Source organism: Marmota flaviventris, chromosome 9 (genome assembly GCF_047511675.1).
Source record: "Marmota flaviventris isolate mMarFla1 chromosome 9, mMarFla1.hap1, whole genome shotgun sequence".
In the NCBI taxonomy this organism is placed as follows: Eukaryota; Metazoa; Chordata; class Mammalia; order Rodentia; family Sciuridae; genus Marmota; species Marmota flaviventris.
In genome coordinates, this window is record NC_092506.1 from 113,276,948 (window position 1) to 113,298,343 (window position 21,396).

General features: G+C 43.4%; 1 protein-coding gene across 2 annotated transcripts in view; it reads left to right on the forward strand.

The window, feature by feature from the left end:
- Positions 1 to 21,396, forward strand: part of Fli1 (Fli-1 proto-oncogene, ETS transcription factor) — a 119,908-nt gene that overhangs the window by 79,770 nt on the left and 18,742 nt on the right. For both annotated transcript variants that reach the window (XM_027945466.2, XM_071616858.1), the window contains 2 exons: positions 1,344 to 1,547; positions 9,916 to 9,981. In XM_027945466.2, coding sequence (XP_027801267.1) covers positions 1,344 to 1,547; positions 9,916 to 9,981 — 270 coding nt within the window. The remainder of the gene's footprint in view (positions 1 to 1,343; positions 1,548 to 9,915; positions 9,982 to 21,396) is intronic.

Genomic DNA, 21,396 nt, shown 5'->3' on the forward strand with positions numbered 1-21,396 from the left:
AAGCATGCTAAATAAAACAGGTCATGTAAAAGTCAGGGGTGACCCACTGTCTTGTAATAAAATTCAAGTCTCTCCTCCTCCAGGAAGCCTACTAGGACTCTCCACATTCACATTCTTCTCTGCCACCCAGGACCCTTGAACTACCACCATGAAATCCACTGCTTAGTTATTGCTTTGCTACTATTTTATGATAGGTATTGGGTGCGGGCAGGCTAAGAGCCACATAGTTTTCTTCTACGATGAGCATAATTTAAGGTATTTGTTGGACCCAATAACAATTGGTTGACAAGTGAAGAGATGGGTTCCAGATGTAACAAGGGATAAGGAATAAGGGTCCTACTTAGTACAGAACCTGAAAGTGCACCCCACACACCTGGCTGAGGACTTGTGAGGGTCCCATGGTGGCATAGCTATTGTCCTTACCTTGCTCAAATTCACTCACGGCTAAAAGTTTCCTGTCTTTAACATCATTTCTAATCTTTGAGTATTTAAATATCCTAAAGATGTTTGGGGAATGATCTGGTAGACATTTCAACACGGCTGTCCCCAAAAGGGAAAAACCCAGATTGGATTCATATCAAACACCACTGGGTCTTCCAACCATGCAGATGGGATTGCTATAAAAGTTCATGCACAGATATTTCTTTTCTATAGACATCTGAGGGATTGGTGCTCTTTCTTGAAATCATTAATGTTCTTAAAAACACAGATGGTTCCCCTTTCCAGAGACAGTGGTCCCTGGATCCATGCAATTGTGTCTATTTTCATTTTGATGCCACTTTTCTCAGGGAAAGGTCTCAATTGCCCTCCAAGATCTTTAAGGGGCATCCTGTCAGGGGGCAGCTAAGAGCCTTCCCAGAGAGCTAAGTGGTTCAGGCAGCACCAGCTGCCATAGAGTCAGATGGGCTGCTCTGAGGGGGGTCATCTAAAAGGGAACTAGCAAAGGGAGAGAGAGAGAGGAAGGGGGAAGAAAAGGGGACAGGAGGGAGAGAAATGGAGAGAGGAAAGGGGAGAGAAAGAGGAGAGAAGGAAAAAGAGGGAAGAAAGCAGAGAAAGACATAGGGGAGGGGGAAATGGGAGGGAGGAAAAAAGAGATGGACAGAAAAGAGAGAGAGAAAGGGGAGAGAAAGGGAGAGAGAAAGAAAGAGATGGAGAGAGGAAGGGAAAGAGAAAAGAAAGGGAGAAAGCCAGAGACGGAGAGAAATGAGGGAAGAAAGAGAGGAAGATTGAAAAAGAGGGAAGAAAGAAAGAAGAGAGAGGGAGGAGGAGAGGGAAGAGAGAGAAAGGGGGACTTCTAGACTGTGTGAGCAGCCTTCCTTGCTGACCTCTCCTCTCCTCTACAGACCCCACGCTGTGGACGCAGGAGCACGTGCGGCAGTGGCTAGAGTGGGCGATAAAGGAGTATGGCTTGATGGAGATTGACACCTCCTTTTTCCAGAACATGGATGGCAAGGAACTGTGTAAAATGAACAAGGAGGACTTCCTCCGAGCCACCTCGCTCTACAACACGGAAGTACTGTTGTCACACCTCAGTTACCTCAGGGAAAGTAAGTGCCAAGGGCCCAGGTCTTGGAGAAAGCTCTGTGGGGCTTGCTGGGTTCCCCACAGGTCAGTAAAGGGGGTCACTGTCATTTGTATTAGTCACCTGGGCAGAGGCCTAGGAGTGGTACCCTTGGGGCTGCAACCCCTCAAGGTCATTTGGGCTCCTACAGACCCTTCAAGGGTCAGACTCAATCCTGAGTTATCAAGGGAAGCAAAATAGGCAATGCAGAAAAAGTAGGGTGCTGTGACATGGGGGTTGGGGGTCAACAGAGGCTAGTTACCCTGGTCCTATGAAAGCCTCATTCTAGAAGTTACTTCTGCTCATAATTATGTAGAAATGGAAGGTCTGGCTGGCGTTTTCCTAAGAAATGACTTAAAGTTCCTGCAGGAAACTGAGTTTGTGCATTTGGGATTTAAGTTTTGAAAACTGACATAGTAACTGCCTCTTATCCTGGGGCCACTCTGATGCCCCCTGACCCTGCCTTACAGGCTGCTTCATGCACACTTATTTGCTGAACAGGGAGAGTAGCCCATGCCACCAGGGTGATAGGATCTACAGGAAGCTTTCTCCTGGTATAGCCTGGAGAACAACAACATCAAAAAAGCTTTGGAAAAGGAGAGCTTAAGAAAGAAAGGGTTTATCTACTATGAGGCTCCCCAGCACCAAGTGCCCATCAGTTCAAGGTGAATTTCATTTGATATAAACTGTACACAGAGCAGAGAATGGGACCTGCTCTGAAAATCTCAGCCTTAACTCTTCACCAGGTGATATAGCAGTACTCTTCCTAATTGCTTTAGAGTTGTTCTGTGGCCCGAAATCACAGTACTAAGATTAGGGAGTTGAAGCCAGGGGAAGACAATGTGTGCTCATCTATGCAGGCGTATCCTCATGACCAGGCCTGTCCAGACAGTGGGCAGGCTCTGGATGTAGTATTGACTATTAGTGACAAAAGGGGCTGGGACTATTAAAGGCTTAAATTTTGGGAAAGAGTTTGTTGATATAAAGTCCCCTTCAAAAGCTGAGGTCTTAGTACCTACACAGCCACCTTTCCTGGTCTGGTGGCCTCTGAGTTGGTTTGTGCCTTATTTGCTTTCTGTTGCTCAGTGGGTCTTTAACTCCCCCACCCCCTTATGATCTGCTGTCTTAAGGCAACCGCACAAAGTGCACTGTGGGGAGTGGGGGGCAATTCACACTAGCTGGAAAAATATTTTAAATGTCTTTGGAAGTTTCCACCCGTCCTATCCCTCCGGGCTATCTGGTCACCTCTCCCAGGCGTCTGGGAACCAGTGGGTGAGAGTAGATGACGCAGTGTATGTTAGCACCAGAGCAATGACCTCATGTCTGAGTCTTGCTGCAATATGAGGTCAGTCCAAGAAGCAGCCGTTTCAGAAAGGGGGCCATTTTCCATCGAGTTTCTCTAAGCTTTGGATGATTAGCATCTTTCTAAGGATCTGTATGTATTTCTCCGGCTTTCAGTGTTCATAGAATGATGGGGGAAAGGATCTTTGACTGGAATCGTGCAATGATCCAGAAAGGGCAGGGGCAGAGGGAGGCCTACAGAAGGTGGGTGCGTGAAGAAGACAGCAAGGCAGAGCAGCAGTCAGATCTGCTTTTCTGCCCCTCCTAGCATCAGCAGGAGGCTGAGATCCCTGAATCTTTTCCTTCTTTGTGAGAGAAGAGATGACAGCAGTGTGATATTCATATCACACAGGTCACATTATATCATTTATGATATATATGATATGATATTTGATATACAATATCATATTCATATATCACATAAAGGACCTAGTAATTTTTGGCTCCACTGTAGAGACCTTTGTTGGGAGTGTGTTCAAGTGCATTCAGAGTCAATAAGGGGGGAAGCCCATTCAGGCCATGGACCCATAAGCCTGGTTTTCTGACTGGTCTATAAACAGCCCAGATCCTCTTGGTACTTCCTGTCACCAAGAACCTGAGTCATAGACACTGAAATAAGACAAATACCTGTGGCTCAAAAGGCCCAGGAATATGAGGAGGTGGCAGTTGGTGACCCTCAGGAGACTTCCTACTGGAGGAGGGTAGAAAGCAAGAGTGAATAGTAAGTAACCCAGTAGAGAATAAAGAGGGGGGACAGAGCTTGAAATATGGGGGTAAAACATGGCATGAAAAAGGGTTGCTTCTTTCTATGAACATATATAGACATCAAAGAAGATGACTCTAAAGCAATCAAAATACAAAATTTCTAGAAAGGGGATTAATAATAGAGCAACTTTCAGAGTTGAGAGGAGATGGAATCAAGCTTGGCTATGGAAGGCCTTGGAAAGCCCAGGACAGATTTCCAGAACCAGGAGGATGGTTGGGTGACAGCAGTGCATGGTGGGAAGTTTCCCTGGCATTAAAGGTTTACTGTGAAAAAAATCAGCAGTGCTTATGATACCAGCTGAAATGGGAGAGCTCACTGTAAGGTGGCTGTGCATCAAGGTCTGCCTGCCAAAGCAAAGATTAAGACAGTGTATTAAGTCTTTAAAAAAAGAAAGAAAGAAAAAGAAAAGAAGAAAACTTGCCCCAACGTAGTGTTGAAAGAGCCTGTTGAGGAATCTAGACTTGAAACTTCCTTATTCATGTTTCTTCCTCATTGGTGTCCTTCTTGGGGTCCAGCTTCTGGGACCCTCTATTTGGATGGTGGCTGGCTGCTAGGACATCTATCTGTAGGAGGCCAAGTGCCAGTGACTGTTAGCTCTCTGGATTGCTGTGGACTCCCTCAGGCTGACCAACGTGTCTTCAAACACTTTATAGTTTTTCCAGACTGACTTCCAGTAGATGATTTGCACTTAGGAGGGAGGCCAGTTCTTGGGGAAAAGGTTAAGTCAACTGAATTGAGACAAGGGGAAGGGGTGCTAATTCCTATGCCTGTCATCTTGTCCTTTTGTTGGAGAGGGGGACCGAGTGCAAACATTTATAATTTAGCAAGAAGTGGAAGAAAGATAGTGGAGATCCCAGATGCAGATGGAAGTACAGGAGGGTAAAGGATAGCCATTAGAGGAAAACTGGGGAGCAGAACCTGTGTGAGGATTGTTATAGATAAAAATTGGTGGCACTGTTCTGATCTAATCTTTCTGGATTATTCTAAAAAAAAAAAGGACACCTTGTAGGATAAGAAAATCTGGCATCAAATTTATACTTTCACAAAAAGTGCTTGACTGTTTATTCTGGTTGTCTGGGGAGGGGAGCTCTACTTTTAAATTTTAAATTTAAAGATGAATTTTCCAGGGTGAGGAAGAAATAGCAGTGTCTCAAGTCCCTCATGCTAGGATTTATCCAGCCTGCCTGGAGGTGCCTGTCTTCACATTCGGGCATTTCAACTGTCCCAGACAGAGTTGCTTTGTAACACCACCCACACTTGAAATTCAAGGACTGAGAGGGCTGTGTCTGGTTAGGATGCCTCAGTTCTTGGGGAATGCTTAAATCTTTAAGAATGCTTAAATCTCCTGGAAATAAGACAGGCCAGCATCTGCCTAGATGTCATTCACTTTACATAGACAGGGTGCCCCCTAGTGGACACCAAGTGGACCACTCTTATAATCCCCATTTCAAAGCCAAAGCAACTGAGGCCTGACACTCTTCAGGAATTGGTTAAGGCATCCAGGCACTGAAAAGCACCTGTCCTGGTCTCTAAGCCTCAGGCCTCTGAAGTCCTAGATTGTGACTTGACCCCAAGCCTCATGCTACTGCAGATGACAGATCTGTCTTGGCGAGAGATGCCCCGACCCACAGTCAACAGCAAGCCAACCTGCACCACACTTGTCTCCTCTTCGCAGCCTGAGAGTTAGCCTCACTCTTCCAGGGCTTCCGCTCAGAGGGCCAGGCCACTTACCCCACAGTGTTTTGTTTTTATTTGTACCAAGAGATAAGTGCTTTCCAAAAAACTTTCCTGTGGCCTCCTGGAATGAGGCAGATTAAGCCAAATCTATCCTCCGCCAACTCCTCTCTCTTCCCCACAGAGCCCCAAGCTCTGGGCTTGATTGGCAGCCCCACCAGAATCGCTCCCAGACACACCCCGTGGGGCAGAGGCTGTGTTTGCAAAAGGCAGGCTGCGGGAAATGAGATTGGGCCCCCGAAAGATGAGGCTGGGACCTGGCAGTTCAGCCTCAGGGCCACTGGGGGGAGTTTGGGGATGTCCAAGAGTCCAGAAGCTCCTGGAAGGAGGGGGCCCGGCCAGAAGCAGAAGGAAGAAGAAGGTTTTCTGTTTGGTTTGGTTTTTCCTTTAACAAACGAGTTGGGTTTGTATGTCTTTCTGGGTCTGACCTAAGAAACTGTGTTTTCAAACAGTGGCAGCTTAAGAGAATGAAATATATTGTGTGGCAGGGAGACCACAGGAAAGGTATCTATCTTGATTCCCATTTTTAATTTAAACTTAATGGAAAACACATTTTGCGTCTTGTAGTATTCCCACCTGCGACCTCAGATGGTCGGGCAAAGGTGATGGATCAGGGCAATCATGCTGGTGAAGAATTATCCCTTCCAGGTCCAGGTTTGGCCAGGAAAGAACAGGATTCCAGCAGGACAAAAGGCCAGATCGCCCTGGACTCAGCACTCAGCCAGGCCTGTTGTTTAGGAGTCTGACCGCCCTGCCCTGCCCCCTCCAGCCCATCCCACCCACACTCAGCTAGAGCCATTGACTGTGCAGAAAAGGGAGACCTGGCTCAATAGGCTGACGGACGAGGGATGAGGGGCGCTGGTGGATTCTATGGCAACAGCGAGGCCCAGACAAAGGCTTTGACATTGGGACGCTGCTCCAGGTGTCTCCCATGCTCCAGGTGTCCCAGATGAAAAGCAGGTTAGGCAAAGGGAATATGGAACTAAAGAAAGCACCCTCCTCCGTGGGTGGAGGTGGGGGTTGCCCCACACCTGCAAAGCTTCATGGTGCCCATTCCCATCTCCTTTCAGATCCCAGATTCTGTATCCGGGGACAGATGGACTCAAAAATGGAAAATTATCTTTTCCTGATGCTCCTACTTTAGGAAGGCAATTCCAATCAGCAGCAGTTACTTTGTGCATTTAAGAGCAAAATGTGCTGTGAATAAATAAATATATACATGCATATATATCTACACACATATACATATGTACATATATCAAATAACCAAGTAAATGAATGTTCCAATTGACGTATAACATACAGAGTATTGCAAAAAATCGCAAGGGCACAGTTGGGGGAATTATCACAAAAATGCATTCACTCACTTTTATAGGCACCACCCATCCCAAGTCAAGGAGTAGAAGAGAGGCATACTCCCTCTCTCCATCACTACTAACTCTTCTCCCCAAAGTTAACCACCACCCTGCTTTTCAACACCATGCATGAGTTTTGCCAGTTTCTTTGATTTGGCTTAGAGGCTGCAGGAGCTGATAGTGGGCTGAGGATTTGTAGAGAGATCAGATGGGATCCTGCCTTCTGCAACTTCTGGCTGTGTGATCCTGAGCAAATAACTTGTCTTCTTTGAATGTTGATCTCCTCATCTGTAAAAGAGGGATTAATGTGATACTGACTTTGTATGACTCATGCAAGGACTAAGAGAGAGAATAGATAGAAAAGCCTCTGGCACATCATACATGCATTGTCCAAGGGCATTGGCTTCCGTCTTTCCCATTCTACCCTGTTGACTCTGAGAATTATGGGTTAGGAAAACTTAGGAGATTAACAGTATGCTAGGTTGGCTCCAGGTCAGCCCAGAGAGGTCCTCAAAGCAGGAGAAATAAATTCAAAGCAACTAGGAAGGAGGCCTGACTCTAGGAAGGACTTTCCTGCATCAGAACAAGTTCCCTTATGAAAAGAGTCTCTATATCATTCTCTATAGCCTGGGGACCTGGTTTAAAAAATTAGAGAAGAGAATGTGGGTCCCTTGGGAGAGAGACAAGAGGCCTCTGGCCTGCCCCTCCTCAGGAATGAAACTTGAACCAAGAACAAACTTTGGGCAAAACCCTTTTCCTAGGTTGCCATGAAATATGTATTTCATGCAAGCTTTGGAGAGGTTACACGACCCTTTCCCTTGGCTTTCTGGGAGTTTCCTGTGGAATTCACATGTGCCCAAGGAAGAACTTTCACCAGGGGGGAAATTTAATAAATGTGGTTTATCTAAGCTTCGTGCTCTCCACTAACTTTGCACTAATGACTCAGGCATTTTGCTCCTCAGAGACCGTCATTTTTCTTTATTTGCTCCAGCAGTGAGGTTTCAGCCTCAGGGAGAGAATGTCGGGGACAGAGATGCAGACATTCTTTTATTCCTGAGATTCTTTTGAATTCCCTTGGAACATTTGATTCCTTTGCTTAACCTCCTTTCGGTCGCGGAGGATTATTTCTTATTGCAGCAGAACCCATTCATAACTCTAATTTCAAAAGGCAAGACAAAGGCTCAGCAACCTCTCATATAAAGGGTAATTGTGTGTGTCTTGGGAAAAGGGAAATAAAAATAGTAATGACAACAGCTATCATTTATTGAGCACTTACTATGAACCAGGATCTGTTCTGAGCTTTACACACACAGAGGATTTTACTTAATCCTCACAACATCCCTATCAGGAAGGTTGTTACTATCAATCTCTTGTCCAGATGAGAGGTCTGGGCTTGGATGAGATAAATGGATAGAGGTCATAAAGCTTATCATTGGTAAGAGGCAGGTCTAATTTTAAACTCATTTGCATAATGACCTCCACCAAAATGAAGCTATCCTTGCCCCACTTTATCACCGATATTCTTGAGAATGGAATCACCAAATAGTAGCCAATTCTTGGTATCACATTCAGGTGAGAGTGTCATTTATAAAACAGTCTCCACATATCTGCGCTTTGGCATATAGCAGTCTCCAGGAGTTGCCCCACTCCTGGCTAGAACTGTTTCAGGACTAGAAGGAACAGTCACCCAAGCTAAAAGTCATATGTCCTAGCAGTTGGAAGATTCTTCTAAAATCCTACTCCTCGCAGTCGGGTCTGGTAAGGCTCACAGCTTCTCTGAGGCACACAACCAAACGCCCACAGCTGGGTGAGGCAGTGAGGCGGCAGCCCTGCGTCGGCTTCCCCTCCATGACGGGACTAAAAATAGGTGTGTCTGACAGCCCGTTCCCAGCCTGGCACCCCGTCAGTCCCCTCAGCCACAAGCAGCAAAAGGAAGGGTTGTTTCGAAAGACTTTCTCAGCCTCAAACACATGTGCCGAGCTTACGGTATCCTTTGTGAAAGCAGATCCGAGCCTTAGTTCTGATGGCGTTTTAAAATTTCCCCAGGAGAATCATGACAAGAATTCCTCAAATGCTTACATTTTATAAAATAAAAACATAGCCTTCACTTTAAACAAAAGAATAAATCTAGTTTTAGGAGGAAAGGGAGGATGTATTTTATATGCGGCAACACAAACTGATATCCCTTCAAAATGCCTGGCCTGGTACAGAATAGGTATGCATCAAAGTGTAATCTTAAAAAGACTGTGTGTCAGCACCCTGGGATGGCAGGAAATTCAGTGCCTGGCTCCTCATGGTTAGTTGTGTTCTCTTAGACATAGGAAAAAGGAGGCAGAAGTTCCTATTTATAGTATCACCATCCCACCCCCTTCCCAACTCCCAGTGTCCTCTCCACCAGTACCCACCATCAGTCAGTGAGTTGGTAACAGATCCAAGACAGATCTGGGTGGACTGATTCTCAATCCTGTGTTTCTTCCATGACATGGTCATGACATGGTGCCCAAGAACGTCAGGGTATGAATGTGGCCAACTCAGGAGGGCGTAGACTTATTTCTTCAACAAGTAGTCTGTTCTGATCTACCTTGGCCATAACTCCATAAGCTATGATACTCCTGCATGATTGGCTCTAAGCATATAAGTTGCTTTAGCTTATTCTTGCTCTCTGGAAGTCTTTTGTCTACTTTTCCTCTCTCCTTTTCCCCTCTTCTCCCTTTTCATGCCATCTCCTACTCTGAATCACAGAGCAATGATTTGATTTTAATGTGTATTAGTCAGCTTTCCTTTACTGTAACAAATGTCTGAGATAATCAACTAATAAAGAGTAAAGTTTTGTTTTGGCTTACAGTATTGGGTTTCAGTCTATGATCCATTGGCCGTGTTGCTTTGAGGCTGTGGATAAACATCATGATAGGAGCACATGCTTCCCTCACAAATGGGAACAAAAAAGAGAAATGGGAGAACAAGGGTCCCAGTATCATCTTCAAGGGCACACCCCCAGAGACTTCAAAACCTCCCATGAGGCTGCACCTCTTTGGTTAGTTTTGCCAGCTCCCAATAACTCCACACTGGGAGCTGAGCCTCTCAGTGGGCTTTGGGGGTACATTCTAGACCTAAACTATGGCATAATCTTTGTCCTTTTTTTTCCCTTTGCTTTTCAGGTTCACTGTTGGCCTATAATACAACCTCCCACACAGACCAGTCCTCACGACTAAGTGTCAAAGAAGGTAAGTCTGTTTTCTCAAGCACTTAGAATTTTCTTCAGTCCCATACTGTTAAGATTGGGGTGGAAAAGTTTAGATCTGCACACCAACTTCCTTGTTACACTCAGTCTTTTCTGGCATACAAGACAAGAAACCAAAGCTTTTCTCACTGTGCCACCAATTGTAAGGCTACATTGAAGAAATATCTTGTAATGATATCATAAAGATAAAACTTGAAGTTATTATTCCATAAAAGAATATGTGTTGTCCCTGAAAAGAAATGAATACTGCCTACTTCAAAGCTGAAAGTTGGGGGTTTTCTCTTCTGAAGATAATGAAATAAAGATTTCAAGGATTTCAGCACAGCCATCTTTTTAAGGTTCTTTTCCTAACAAATTTTAGTGGTATCAATTCATGGTTCAAATGGAGATTTGAGGATTTGATCTAGTCTGGTTTGGTTTGGTTCAGAGAGAAAGAAAACTGTCTCAGCACATTATTTTTGCCAACAAGGATTTTAGCACACATCACAATAGCATTTCTCAGCATCTTTATCAAATCATGTCATGAAGATTGGTCCTGACACTGCGTTAAATTTTAACCAAGTGAATAACTCATGGATCCAGGTTAATGGAGGAAAAAATGTGAACAAATGGTTATTAGAACCTAGAGAAGAAGTGAAAAAAATCTTTCTGAGATAAAAGAAAAATTCCACGGAGGAAGGGTTCTTGAGTGGGAGTTTTCAGAATGATAGGAGTATGGCAGTCAAACTCTCTCTCCTCCCCTATTTTCTGTTTTTTTATTAGTTGCTCATGACAATACAACGATCTTGACATATCATACATTTGAATCAATTAACTCACACCTGTCATCTTATAGAATAAAGGCAGGTTTTGGTGTGTGTTGCATATTGCGTAGAGCAGAACAATGTTTCGGAGATGCACCAGGCTCTTCTGAGGGAAGAGACCGTTTGGTTCAATATCCTCATGGGATACAGAGAAAACAGAGACCCAAACAGCCCCTGTGTCTTGTCCAAGGCTACATCTTTGATCACACAGGACTTGACATTTGCTGTTAAGAATCTATAATTTAACAATGACCAGAACATTTATTTAATGCAAGAAATATAGATTATAATGAATCTACTTTTAAACATTTGTGTTTTTCAATTGTTCCCTTCTTCTCTCCTACCCCACCGAGGGCCAGTCCTGCTTCTGCTATTGTATATTCTTTCCAAATCAGATCTATTGAATCGCATCATGAAAACTGAAGTTGTATTGACTCATTCTGCATTCTAAGCCAAACTTGACTTGATGACCTATTTTAACATCAGGTTTCAAATGTCTATAAGAGAGAACATCTATTTTTGAGGCAAATACATTTGAGGTCAGGGAAGCTTTGGCTTCCTTTGGGAAAACCACTCTCTCCCCTGAGCCTCAGTTGCCTGTCAAGTGCAGGGGCTGAACTAAGTCAGTAGGAGCCAAGCCTGATTTGGGAGTTCTTATTGAGTCTCACTTATGAAGTTTCATTTCATTTGCAGATTTGGAAGGAAGCAAGAGAGAGACAAAGGAAAGGAATCATTGGAAGGAAGAAGAGGGGGGAGGGAGGGGAGAAAGTAATGAAGGAAAGAATAAAGAAAGGAAGGAGGGAGGCAGTGGAGGAAGTTAAATCTTCCCATTGCTAAATGAAGATTCAAGGTTACAACCTACAGGCAACTGACCACCTCAGAAAGTACCAGTGAGGCTCTGGGGCAGGCAGAGCCAGTGGGAGATTTAGTACTGAGCTTAAAACACAGGTTTTAGTTTGGAAACTGGGTTAGGTAAGTTGAAATGTGTTGTTAACCTACCATGTCCTCTCTGGGGTGTCAACCCTCAGCCCTCTTCTCTACCTGCAACACTGCATCCCTGACCATCTCTGGGCCCTTTTGTGTTTGGGGAGCACATTTGCAAGGCTTCTGCCTTATTCAGGCTGATTGCAAGAGCAGCCCGCTCTTCCTGGGTAGCAACCCCTCTTCTGAAATGAATTAACCAGAGTATCCAGGCAAACGCACACAGCCAGGGCCCCATTCAGGTGGTGCTGGGCATTTATCTCCCAGCATCAGCCCTGGCCTCTAGAGTCTATTAAGTCTGGGCTTTGCAGGTGCATCTTTTGTCCCCTATAAAGCTCTCCACTTGAGCCCCCTTGCTCCTCTATCGCCTCCCCCCTGGAGAGATGGTCTGAATCTGTCTGAACAACCCAGCAAGCCACAAAACAAAGTGCATTAGCAAGACAAAGCTTACCAGGCTCCTCTCTCCCTCCCTTTCACCCTCCTCCCCACCTCTCCATCTCTCTTCTCTAATAGCTATGTTTATTTTTTTTATATATTAAATGAAAAAATAAAAAGGAGACATTCTGCTGCAACCTTGGCTCCATCTTCTTTGAATAATAACACATACATAGCCCCAGAAAAACTCAGAATTCAGCAAAAGCACGGGAGCTGGGTTCTGTGGGTGGGTATAGACCTGCACACACGTGCACTACCCAAAGGGCAGGTGCTAATATCAGGTGCAAAGCAAGAAGTTGAGGAAAATATGTCTATTAATGTGTCTTCAAAGAGCTTATCAAATTAGAATGCCTCTTTACTTTAAAATGGCATAATCACTCTTCCAGCTTGCCTTTTAAAATTATAGCTGCAATTCTTAAGGGTTATTTGTTGCCCAGACATTTAAGACTTGGTTTTAAAAATTAATTTATAGCAATCTTTATTATCTTGAATTAAGTATTCTGGGGACATGAATCAGACCCAGCTAGAATAGGGGTGCTCTCCCCATTTTTGGTCATCCAAGTTAATGCGCTTAAAAATAATAAATAAATGAGTATGGAAGTAACTGTTGCCCATTTGCCAGATCAAGCATAGGGTCACTTCTACAGGATTTTGGAAAACAGTGGACACTTTCATGTACTTTTCTTTTGAGGCTTGCATCATCCCTGTGAGTTAGTTATTGTTATCGCCATTTTATAGATCAATATCAAGTGACTCACAGCTATTCAATGGCAGAGTAGGGACTCAAATCCAGGTTATAGGACTGAAAGTCCCTCAGTTCCTAAATGCTGATCTCACAGAAGTGAAGCAGAATAGTGGCTGCTAGAGGCTGGGAAAGGTGTGGAGAGAGGATTGCTGATGGGTACAGGGGTATAGTTGGAGAGGAGGAATAGCACAGTAGGCTAACTAGGGTTGATATCAATTAATTGAATATTACAAAATAGCTAGTAGAGAGGATATTGAATAATACAAATCCTCAATACAAATAATGGTAAATGTTTGAGGTGATGGATGTGCCAATTACCCTGATCTGATCAGTGCACAATGTATAACCTATATTGAAATGTCACTCTGTACTCCATAAATATTTTGCATCATTTAAAATTTTTCTAAAAATTAAATGCCCCTTTTCAGATGGTCTTCCTAATAAATAGGCATTTCCTTCTAGTTGCCTTTTCATAAAAACAATACCTAGCCTCAATATAATTTGAACAAAAAGATGAATTTTTTCTTTTTTTTTGCATTCTTTTTCCGGCCCTGCAGTTTCCCAGGGTCACCTCCAGCTACATGCCTAAGAGTTCTCATTTTCTGAAGATGAACTCATACACAACCTCTACTTAGCAACACCCTCTGGTCCTGACTGCACAAAGGAACACGTGGAGATCTTTGTAAAACACTGAGCCCTAGGACAAATATTAATACAACTCCAGTCATAGGAGACACCTAGAACAGTCAAATTCAAAGAGATGGAAAGTACATGAAGGTTAGCAGAGGTTCAGGAAGGAGAGTGCCACTGAACTGTACACTTAAAAGTGTTTGAAATGGTAAAATTTGGATCATACATGTTTTGCTAAAGCAAAAAAAAAAAAAAAATTAAAAAGCCTGGCCCAAACATGACGGATTAATTCTGAATCTCCAGGAGTGCCTATGAGGCCTTAGAATTTGTTTTTTAAAGTTCTCCAGGTTACTCCTGCCCTGCAGCCAGCTTTAAAGCCCTGCTTTGTAGCACACAGACACACCAGAAAGAGGGTAAGGAGACAGACTCATCTCAGAGCCAGACCAGGTGATATTGGAGATACACTGGGATATTGATCTTTTTTTTTTTTTTTAAAGTTCTATTCTGTTTTTAATTGACACATAATAATTGTATGTATTTATGGGGTACAATGGGGTGTTTTGATATGTGAACATTGTGTAATGATTGAATCAAGGTAATTAGCATTTCTGTCAGCTCATACATTCATTATTTCTTTGTGGTAAAATCTTCTCTTTCAGTTAATTTTATTTTTTTTAAATTTTTTATTATTGGTTGTTCAAAACATTACAAATTTCTTGATATATCATATTTCACACTTTGATTCAAGTGGGTTATGAACTCCCATTTTTACCCCATATACAGATTGCAGAAGGGATATTGATCTTGACCTTGTTTGTCCCCACATCATCCCAAACCCAGAACCTATGGATATATTGATAAAACCATGGAGGGAGTGAAGGGACCACTTGAGCATGCTTAGGTTTTCCATCACGGTTATTGATGATGATGTACTCATTACCAATTTTGACATCTTTATATTCATTCGCACTTCACCTTTTAGAAATCTCATTCTGCTACATCTCTATTTGGTCCTTTAAAAAGGAGATATTGTATTGCATACTTGATTTTACAGGACACTGAGGTTCTAGAAGTTAAGTGATCTATCCAAGTATTTATGGTCCCAGAGCTACTGACTCTGTACTTCCTTCTCTCAGGTTCTCCAGGCTGCAGACCTGAGCACGCTGCTCTGATAGCAGGTCAGAGCTTCTCTGTTTTCTGGGGAAACCCAGCCTGGGGGCCTTCCCAGTGTGCTCAGCTGGAATAGCAGTAGGCAAGAATCAGCAGATGTCTTCTTTAGGGCTGCTGTGCACGCCTAAGCCCTCATTTCCTTAGCTCCTCATGCCGAATCTGTTTAAATACCTCTGACTCCCCAGAAGACAGAGGATATTGAGCTCTTTGTTTATTAACTCCTGGAACTCATAAACCCAACAAGGGCCAGCAGTGCGCTGAGCTGCTAGCCCCAGCCTGGGAGCATTTCAGAACCTACTTCTGAGTCAAAAACCAAAAACCTCGGTCCACTGAGGGTAGATCGTCTGCCTGCAGAATCACCATCACCAGCAATTGCCTTAGCTAATGGATAAACAGTCTGTCTCTACTGGCTAAGAATGGAAAGGAGAGGGGGCTGGGAAGGGGGGAAGAAATTACCTCTCTGTGTTCTCTATAGTAAACCTAACTTGGACTGAAGACCAGGCTAACAAGTGCCTTGCTTCTCTCAAAGAGATTTCTTGATGGCAGGGGCTGTGAATATACTAACAGCCCCCTTTTTGCAGCCCTTTATTGTTTGCAGAGTGTTTTATTGTCTATTAATTCATCAGTGCAGAGCCCTTCTGCCAACACCATCACCATGAGACAGCAAGGCTGTACTGTTATTGTTCCCATTTTGTAGATAATGAAAACAAGGCTCAGAGCTAACAGCATTTCTTAGAAGTAACCCCAGGTCTTAGGTTCTTTTCTCCCTCCAGGCTGTTTCCCACATTATTATCTCAGCATATTTAATTCAGGCATCTGACAGCTTCTTAAACATTCTTTAATTAATGCCCCAATTTACTAAGGGCAGGTGTTCATCTCATATTTCAATATTACGGCATATTAAGTACTCGTGCTCTGGACTCAGACTGTGACTTTGGTTTCCCCATGTATAAAATGAAGATAATTATAATACCCTTTAAAAGATGATGCAGTACTCATAAATCAGCATGATGTCTGATATATTCAACAAAAGTTATAATAAGGCATTATTATCTAGAGTAAAACTTACAATAGTAATTAACATTATTGCAGAAATATAATATGTTTGAGGGTTTACCAGTTGCTAATACTGTGAAGGGCCATAAATGGGTCATGAAGGGCTATGCAGGATACTATATCATGTGTAAGACAACCGGGTGGTTTAAAAATTTATTAGGGAGAGGCACCTATAGAATAGAATAACAAAATTGCATGTAATCAAATATAAAAATGCGTGCTACAGATAAGAAGTCCTCTGAGTATACTGAGGGGATGAAAATCAGCAAGTGCTTTTTAGTTGAACATCAACTAGAACAGCTACTCTAAACTTTTTATATGACAGAAGAGATCTAAGAGTGAGGTCACACAGGGAGTGAAAACAATTATATGTAAGTCATGTATTGTTAATCTGAAAAACTCTAAAATCTAAATCACTTCTGGTCCCAAGCATTTCAATAAAGGATATTCAATTTCTATAAATATATTTATGCATTGGCAGGTATTGTAGATCTCTGGTACACCTTAGTCAGGAGTGGACCTAAATTCTGGGAGTCATGCCCTCCTATACCTCATTCATTCATTCATTCATTCAGTCTGTCAGTTATTCTTCATTTATTAAGAATCTACTCAGTACAGAACACTAGGCTGAACCCTGAAAATATAGTAAGCCTAGTACTGACCCTCAAGAGGCTCTAGTCAAATAGGTAAAGAAGGAAAGAAATACTGTGTGTTGGAATGTGAGTGATACATCACCAAATCTTTCCATTCTCCCTGCACTTATATTCTCTGTGGAGGTAACCTCTGTGGTTTAATTTGAGAAGTTATGATGAAAGATGGAGACCTCTAGAAACACACAGTGTAGTAGAGCTAGCGATGGATATCTAAACAAAGTCAGGGTGGACACCAAAGAAACTATGGGTGGGGGTCTGGGTGCATGGAGGACTGTGTCATTTCAGGTTGGATCTTGAAGAAGGGAGCCCAGGTGAGTCCCTGTGAGAGCCAGCAAGGCCCACAAGTAACATGGACCTGAGGAAGAGAGCCTTGAGGACTTAAGCAACAGTGACTTCCTAGGAACTGGGAGATGGAGGAAGGTTAGATGTTACATTGTGAGACAGGAGGCTCAGCAAAGGAGCTGGGAGCCAGAGATTTGCCTCAAAATCATCATAGCCAGAGTGGGCAGTGCAGCTACAGTAAGATTGGGGGCAAGTTGTAATTGTTCCGGGAGGGTGATAGGCCCTCAGGGCTTCATTAGCCTTTTCTACTTTTATGTAGCTTTGAAATTTTCCATAACTTTAAAGGATGCCTTGAGAAGTTTTGTTTTGATGAGAGAACATTTAAAGAGCAGAGAATCTTGGTTCCCAATGCTATGTACCTAAGGGTCACACAGTGAGAGAGGGCAAAGTGATTTCAGGTTCAGCACTTTGGAAGGACAGCTTTTGGCAGCATAGTGTGCATTTGTGTGTGCGTGGGAAGGCAGTGAGTCTAGAGCTCAGGGCACACATGGCTGGGGGTTTGGGGGGCTGGTGTAGCTCAGTGATGGGGTGATCGACATGGAACATGTGCGCCCAGAGGAAAAGCCCTGTAATACTGTGAGGTAATCTCCTATTCTTTTCAGGGAGTAAACATCTCCTGTGTAGCAGGTTGTGTGGCTGCACAGTCTCCATCTATATCACCAGATGTGAGGTATGGAGGCCTCACTGGAGAGCCTGCTAAGAACTTTGTCATTATATGTTTTTCCTTTATGATGAAATACCCCTAATTCATTTTTAGCAATAGCAGGGGTGGTTGCTAGATGTGTGTATGTGTGTGTGTGTGTATGTGTGTGTGTGTGTGCGCGCGCGCGCGTGCGGGAACACACACTATTTCTGTGGTCCAAAGGCAAGATTTATGATTATGGAATAGACAGTAGTTTGCTCTCTCCATTTTAGTTTTAAAAACTGTTTTCCTTTGGAATTCCAGAGCTAATGTTTTGTCTGCTTTCTATCTGACTCTCTTTGGAGAGTTGTGTGTGTGTGTGTGTGTGTCTGTCTGTCTGTCTGTGTGTTTCTTTTTTTTTTAATCACCAGAGAGAGAAAGAGATTGGGGGGGGAGAGAGAGAGAGAGAGAGAGAGAGAGAGAGAGAGAGAGAGAGAGAGAAGGAGGGAGGGAGAGGGAGAAAGAGAGACTGGAAACAAAGAATCCTTGTCTCTAAGCCCTAGCAGGCAGGAAACCCCAATCCCGAGGGAATTTATCCAGCCAGCCCTGTCCCGGAGTCAGACTCCAGCCCTCTGAATTCAATTTGACAGCTTGTCTGGGACACTTTCTAAGTAACCATTATCCTTCCTTTCTCTAAGTAAAAGAACTGTTATTCCTTTCCGTGGGTGTGCTGTGTGCACTGTTATTGCACACGTGTGGTTATATGGTGACGGGGACACACTTTCTCTAAATTATTGGAAACAGTTAGCATGTTTTTTAAGACAAGTGTAAATTTATTCCAGGATAATGAGGCAAAAGACTTTTAGTATTAGCCATTGCCTCGTTAGAGGCAGTCCTATTTCAGCAGAAGAGAAATTTTGTTGGGGTGTTGGGTGTATGCATTTCATTCCTTTGAGAATTCCTTTGAAACTGACACAGACAAAAGTGCCCTCTGATGACCAGTGCCCTTAGTCTCTGCATAGACTGACAGATGATAATTTTGAATAGATGTGTCACCATACATCTTATTGTAAAGGGAACTCAAATGTACACTTATGACCACAGCAAGGCAGAGGTTATGGGGACAAGCAGGCACAATGAGAGGTGACTGCCTAGAGTTCAAAGGGTGCCCTGTTCTGTCTGGAAATGGGGCCATACTAGGCCCTGGTGACTTTGCTGTCATGTTGGGAGGGACTGTGCACAGCCACCCTTCCAGTCTATTTGTATTTGAATACCATCCAGAGGCAGTTCTGTAGGATCAGTCCAGGCATAAGTTCCAGAACAATCTGGATGACCTGGAAGCTTAGAGATGCCACAGCTTTGCCCAATAGGATTTTTGTATTTTACCTGTTTACATTCTGACCAAAAGATTTGCCCTTCAAATAAGAATTGATTCCTGTAGTCTGTCTGTAAAGTACAATATGGACTGCTTCAACATTCTCTCCTTGCCTAGTATACCCTTCCTCCCCTGCCTCACCCCCAACCCCACTATAGTCCATATTCTAGGAAACCACACACACCTTTAAAGCTCCAGTCAGATGGTGCTGCCTTGTTTATAGTCCCATCTGCCCATTCCCCAAGGTGCTTTGAAATCAATTTCATTTGAAAAATGAGGGCTGAAGATGGATAGCAGTCTGATAAATCAAGCTGTACAAATTACAGACAAGCAACCCTCTGTCCTTGTAAGCTTCATAGCTCTGTGGTTCTCAACAAGGAGTAAAAAAGGAAATCAGAGTCATTTGGGGATGCACCTCAAAGACACTTGCCAGGATGTTCAAGGGACCTACCCTGCCCCACCCACCTTCCTGCATAAATTCTGCAGTGTACCTGGTAGGTGAAAGAGCAGGCAGGACGTTGGAGCGAGCCCTTGTGTTCTTAGAATAAGCACCTTCTGTTGCTTCTGAAATGTTCTCACCTCTTTGCTCCAGCATTGTGAGCTAGAGTTTTAGTCAGCACTTAATGAAGAAGACTTGTAGCTCCCTAGCTCACATCAGCCTCCTTCCTGCCACCATGGGTCTACTTCTTCACCCCCAACCCCTGTGCCAGAAGGCACCAGTCCCAGACCCATTCCTGCTGCTCAGAAGTCCCCCCTTAGACCTTCCTCTTTCCTCAGGCATGTCTTCTTCGGTCTTTATGCCTACCAAAGATGCTCTTAGACGCTCCCTGGAGGGGGAAAAAAAAGGACCTGGCAGTACTCATTCGTCCTGCAATGTTAATGACAACAACAAATGCATGAGCCCTGATGCACTTTAATAAAAGAATGTGATTTTGTGTGAGCCTTGAAGGGGTGGGAGAAGGTGGGAGGCTGTGGAAAGGTAGTTGTGGGTGACTTGGCCCCCTGAGCAGGCTTCCAACCAGACTCAGCCTCCGACTACACCTCCCACACAGCTAGGGAGGGGCCCTGAGACTGTAGCGCTCAGAGGCCTGGAGCTGCACTATGCTGATAGACTAGTTTTTCAGTGGCAGTTCATACTTCCGAAGTAGACCTTCCAGGTTTTGCATTCCGAATTCATCTCTAGACTCTGGGCAATGACTATTTCAGTCCTGCCATGTCTACCAAGTTTCACTTTGACTTGGGCTCTCATCCCAGTCCAGATGACAAAGCTAAGACTCAAAATGAAATTGGTCTTAGTTAATGTAGCTGTATCAGCACTGCCATGTGGTCTGGCTTTGTAACTCAATGTGGCCCCTATTGGCTGTGTTCAGGAACAGGAGTCCAAAATACCTTGAAATAATTGAAAAATAATTGAAATAAAGGGAGAGTCCATGAGTCCATGGGGTTCCAGACGACCCCCTGGTGGCCACCTCTTCAAAGACTATCCTAAACATGTTTTGCCTGTATGTTGATTTAGAAATCCCATGATAGGGAGGTAGTTTGGAGGGCATTGGTTATTAGAAAATACAGGCAGTCCTTCATATGCAGGGGTTCCATGTGCACAGATTCAAACAACCACAGACTGAAAATATTTGGGAGAAGAAATGCATCTGTACTGAACTTATACAGACTTTTTCTTTGTCATTATTCCCTAAATAATACAGTATAATAACTATTTGCCTTGTATCAGGTACATGAGAAATCCAGAGATGTCTTAAGATATATGAGAGAATGTGCATAGGATGTATACAAATAATACACCCTTTCATGTAAGGATTTGAGCATTTTTGGACTTGGAGATACAAAGCGATGACTATATTCTTGAAAAGTTTGTTTAGTCCCATGCTCATAAACCAAATTCTATCTAGCCAGCTATCACATATCCATTATCTGTATATGTATTTGTCTGTCTATTGTTCTACCTACTATCTATCTGGAGAAAGAGAGACAGAGGATCTTCTCTCAGGCCAGTCAGGGGTACCAGGGCTCAGGGCATCTTCTAGAGAAAAGCCAAGGTATACATAATATCATTTGCTATTTTCATACCAAAATCTTTCCTAAGCTCTTTTCATAGATGTAACAACTTCCTTTCTTCAGAGAAGCCACAATCTAAGATAATAGGGAGCTCTCGTATTGTGAAATATCCCTGTGGAAGAGGGTGAAGTCTTCAAGAAAGAAATCCTGGGGCTACACTAACCAGGACAGGAATGGTCTATTCCTCTCTGGTCTTTGGGAACAATAAACTCCCACACATGAGGATCAAGAAGTTTAACACGGCTCTTTAATAAAGTTTGAATTTTTGTCAGGCATAATCTAAAGAGAATATGATAATATTAAGTGGGACAATTACTTTGTCAAAATCCAACACGCCCTTCAATGCCTGATTCATTTCTTCAGCCTCCAGCTCTATTTTTCCTTATCCCTCGACTACAGCCTCTTTACTGAACTCCCCACATTCATAGCTATTTATGAACCTAATTGCAGATTACCTTTTAGTCTCTAATTATGAGTTTTGTCCTGAATTCTTTCTTCCAGTCCTGTAGTTAT